This window comes from Pongo abelii, chromosome 9, assembly GCF_028885655.2.
Source record: "Pongo abelii isolate AG06213 chromosome 9, NHGRI_mPonAbe1-v2.0_pri, whole genome shotgun sequence".
Classification (NCBI taxonomy): Eukaryota; Metazoa; Chordata; class Mammalia; order Primates; family Hominidae; genus Pongo; species Pongo abelii.
In genome coordinates, this window is record NC_071994.2 from 129,032,365 (window position 1) to 129,036,258 (window position 3,894).

The 3,894-nt window shown below is 41.4% G+C and overlaps 1 protein-coding gene across 1 annotated transcript; it reads left to right on the top strand.

The window, feature by feature from the left end:
- On the top strand, positions 1 to 3,480 carry PATE3 (prostate and testis expressed 3). The gene is made up of 3 exons (XM_002822667.3): positions 1 to 74; positions 1,258 to 1,380; positions 2,360 to 3,480. The coding sequence occupies exons 1-3, from the start codon at positions 26 to 28 to the stop codon at positions 2,482 to 2,484; spliced, it is 297 nt and encodes a 98-aa protein (XP_002822713.1). The 5' UTR covers positions 1 to 25; the 3' UTR covers positions 2,485 to 3,480.
- The last annotated feature ends 414 nt before the right edge of the window (positions 3,481 to 3,894 follow it).

A 3,894-nucleotide genomic window follows, 5' to 3' on the forward strand; every position in this document is an offset into this window, starting at 1 on the left:
CTGCACAAGAGATTTCCGGGTCAGGATGAACAAACACTTCTTGTTCCTCTTCCTCCTTTGCTGCTTCATTGTGGGTGAGTCCCAGACCTGAGGGGTATACTTGAGACACAGGATCTAGGGAGCTCCAGGGAAACTACATGTGCAGCATGCGTCCATGCAGGGCTGAGCTTTGGCCACTTTTATGAGCCAGGGGAAGCCAGCCTCCAGAATGCTCCTCTGCCTTCCCTGCCAACTCTTCCATCCTTTTCAGCCTCCTGCCATTCTCCTCCAGGTGGGCAGGCCTCTGTCTTGCCCTTTTAACCCATTTTCTCCCTCTGTCCCTACCATTCCCCATAATCCCAAGCCCTGGCAAGATTTTCCTTAGGACATCCTTTTTATTTGTAAACCTATATCCCATTTGTTGAGGGAGCTGGTCAGTCTATAATGAATAATTTTCAGTTTATTTTAGGACTGAACAATGGCTTTTGATACCCTTTTCAGAGACTTTATATTACAACAAGTAATTCTATGAGAGGAAGTACTGAATGCTCTGGAATCAGACAGATTTTTTTCATGGTTTGTGGTCACGGTCTCAAACTCTCTGTACCTTTGGTTGCTCATTCAAGAAATGGGGACAATGGTGCCTGCTTACAAGGCTTTTGTGAGGATTAAATCAGATGCAACTTGAGAGACTATGGCCCAAATGAGATGCTCAATCATTGCTACTTTCCTTTCTCATTCAGGTGCACTAGGGAAATTTTTTTAAATTAAGCCTGTATTTTGAATAGCTCACCCCACAGAACCTCATAAAAGTGTCACTTATGGTACTATTATTGATGATGTCTTTATGTAGATTCAGATTGAAGCTCAAAAGAACAGAATATATCACCTGACAATAGTAACAATAGCTTGGGTGAAATGTTTTAAAGCTCTCACGCTCCTTGTCACACCCATATCTCTATAGGCCAGGCTAGCATTCATAGCACCATTTTTAAGCTAGAGGAGTCAATGACATGGAGGCTAACTTTTGCTTAAAGTTACCCAGGTTAAAATGGCTAAAGTTGGGATCAGAATCCTTTGGTGACATTTTCTTTTTATTACTCTGAAATGAGGAGTTGATAAGAGCTTCAACTGTTTACCGCCTAAATACCCCAACCAATAGCTCTTCATCAGCCTGCCCCCTCCATTATTCGTTCCCCACCTCCATCTGAATATTTTCAACTCCATCCCAAGTCCTTGCTTTTGCCTGGTCTCACACCATCTCTATGCTCTCTCCAGCAGTGACGTCACTTCGGTGCGTAACATGCCACCTTCGCACACGGACAGACCGCTGTAGAAGAGGCTTTGGTGTCTGTACTGCTCAGAAGGACGAGGCATGCATGCTCTTAAGGATCTACCAGCGTAAGTTAGAGGGGCAGGGAAGGTGTTGTAAGATTCTTAGAATTCTTAGGATAGTGCTTCAGCAATTTCACATCTCAAGAGAAGAACCAATCAGAATGCCCCTGAGCACAGGTGGTGGCACAGGTCCCTGTGCATACAGACAGAGGATAATTTGGGTCAATGAGACAGGAGGGAGAAGTTGGGATTCTATATTTCCAAGAAAACTGACCAAACAGATTTTTTTTTGGTAACTGACACATAACAATTGTTCATGTTTATGAGTACATGTGATTTTTTCATACAAGCCTTCAATGTGTAATGATCAAATCAGGGTAATTGGATATTCATCAACTCAAACATTTATCATTTCTTTGTATTGAGAACATTCCATATGTTCTCTTCTAGCTATTTTGAAATATACCATAAAGAAAATATGGTATATTTTTTTGAATATTCTTGAATAGAATATTATTCAACCATAAAAATAAATGAAATTCTGTCCTTTGCAGAAACACAGGTGAGCCTGGAAGTCGTTATATTAAATGAAATAAGCCAGGCACAGAAAGACAAATATCATATGTTCTCAATCATGTATAGGAGCTAAAGAATAAGTTAATGTCATGGAGGTAGAGACTAGAGTGGTGGTTACCAAACGCTGAGAAGAGTGGCGGAAGGAGAGGATGAAGAGAGGCTGGTTAATGACCAAACAGATTTTGACTTTGAAGACACTAAATCACTAGTTGCTAATCTTCTAGCAAGAGAGAAAAATGAAACAGCTACATAGAGTTGAGGATTTTCAGGGACCTCAGGCAAACAAGCCCTGCAGCTGACCAGTGACCTCTGTATCTCCCTGCCTGGGTGCTTTTAGGGAGCATAAGCTGGGAAGCCATTCCTCAACCTACCCTGATTAAATTTTCACCAACAGAGCTAGTGCTGGGTTTGACTCACCTTGGAGAGCTTAAATCAAATGCTTATTTTCTGTGGTTCTTTCCTATTTTAGGCAATACTCTCCAGATATCATACATGGTGTGTCAGAAATTCTGCAGAGACATGACATTTGATCTCAGGAATCGGACTTATGTTCATACATGCTGCAACTACAATTACTGTAACTTCGAACTCTAAGATATTTGCCCTCCTGAGGTCTCACTTTGGAATGTCCCCAATGTTGCTCATCCTTCACACTCTGCTGGCCCTTGCTTTCCTTCCATGTCTGTCCTGACAATACCCCTGCCCTCTCGTTAACCTAAGAAGACTAAACTAGTGTCATCCTTTCTGGTGTCTTCAGCTTGGCTTCTCCCTCAGTCAGAGAACAGTGGCTCTGAACAATGGATTTCTTCTATTATTGGGATTATTGGCATTGCCATATTCCAAGAAACCTGCCCCAAGAGTTCCTGTACAGTAAAATTTAAAGCAGGAACATTCTAGAATCTGAATTTGCTTAACTTGTTCAGGTACACTAGAAAGCCTTCAGCTAAAAATTCACAATATTTTTATCTAAAATTCCCATGTATCAGGAGAATGATTAAGCAGAAATAGCAGTAAAATGGATTATGGATACTGAAGATTTTTCTCTACGTACACCAAGTTATTTCTACCAGCAGGCAGTGCCCACTTCAAACTCAATCATTGTGATTTTCTTGGCATTTACAAACTACATCCTTACACTGTTATTAGGAGATAGCAAACAATGGACTTCCCGGCCTCTGTGACATTCACCAAGCTCTCACACAGCCACTACTACTCCTATCGAGATGTACATTCAAGGTACATCAGAACTTTCATTTCTTCCCCTTCCTTTCCTAAACCTTCTCTCTTCATTTCCCCCTTTGCCATTCACCTTTACTATCACCTCCCACCTCCATTATCACCTCCCCATTGCCACACAAACTCTCCCTGTAGAGGCAGGAGGTCCTTCGAAGCTTTGCCCCATGTGTCAGATGGCACCTGAGGCATATAACCTAGGGTGGGCTGCCTTTCAGGATCCCTCAGCAAAGGGAGGCAAACATAGTCAAGATACCATCTCCCCTGTACAGCTTTCTTGAGACTTGGGGGCCTGGCTCAAAGAGATTTGTCTGTCGCTTGCTGCCCATCTTTAAGTAATAAACCGACTTCACATAACTTCTTGTGTGTTGGTGTGTTCTGTCTCATTGAACTCAGACAAATAAGTAACTAAAGCATGATGGACCTAAATAGTAGCCCAGGATATAGTGGGACTCCTGTTTCTGGTGATGGGCAGAGTGCTGATTCCTGTTATTCTCCAGGAAGTGGGAGTCCTTGCTTGGGATTGGTAATTAGCATTGCACTTCTATATTCATGAAATAATTGTAACTGTTCTGGAACTTATTATAAATGAAATCACACAGAAACTATTCACTTAAACCTGGTTTCTTTTACTCATCATAATACTGTTTTAATTTTTAAATTTTTAATTTTTGTAGGTACATAGTTGGTGTACGTATTTATGGGGTACATGAGATATTCTGACAAAGGCATGCAAAGCACAATAATCACATCATGGAGAATGTCATTTAT

What these genes read in the sequence shown, in the direction of transcription:
- PATE3 (XM_002822667.3), top strand. Translation starts at nt 26, where the DNA reads ATGAACAAACACTTCTTGTTCCTCTTCCTCCTTTGCTGCTTCATTGTG. An exon ending in CCTTTGCTGCTTCATTGTGG is followed by an intron (nt 75 to 1,257) that starts GTGAGTCCCAGA and finishes TGCTCTCTCCAG; the next exon opens with CAGTGACGTCACTTCGGTGC. An exon ending in GCTCTTAAGGATCTACCAGC is followed by an intron (nt 1,381 to 2,359) that starts GTAAGTTAGAGG and finishes TTCCTATTTTAG; the next exon opens with GCAATACTCTCCAGATATCA.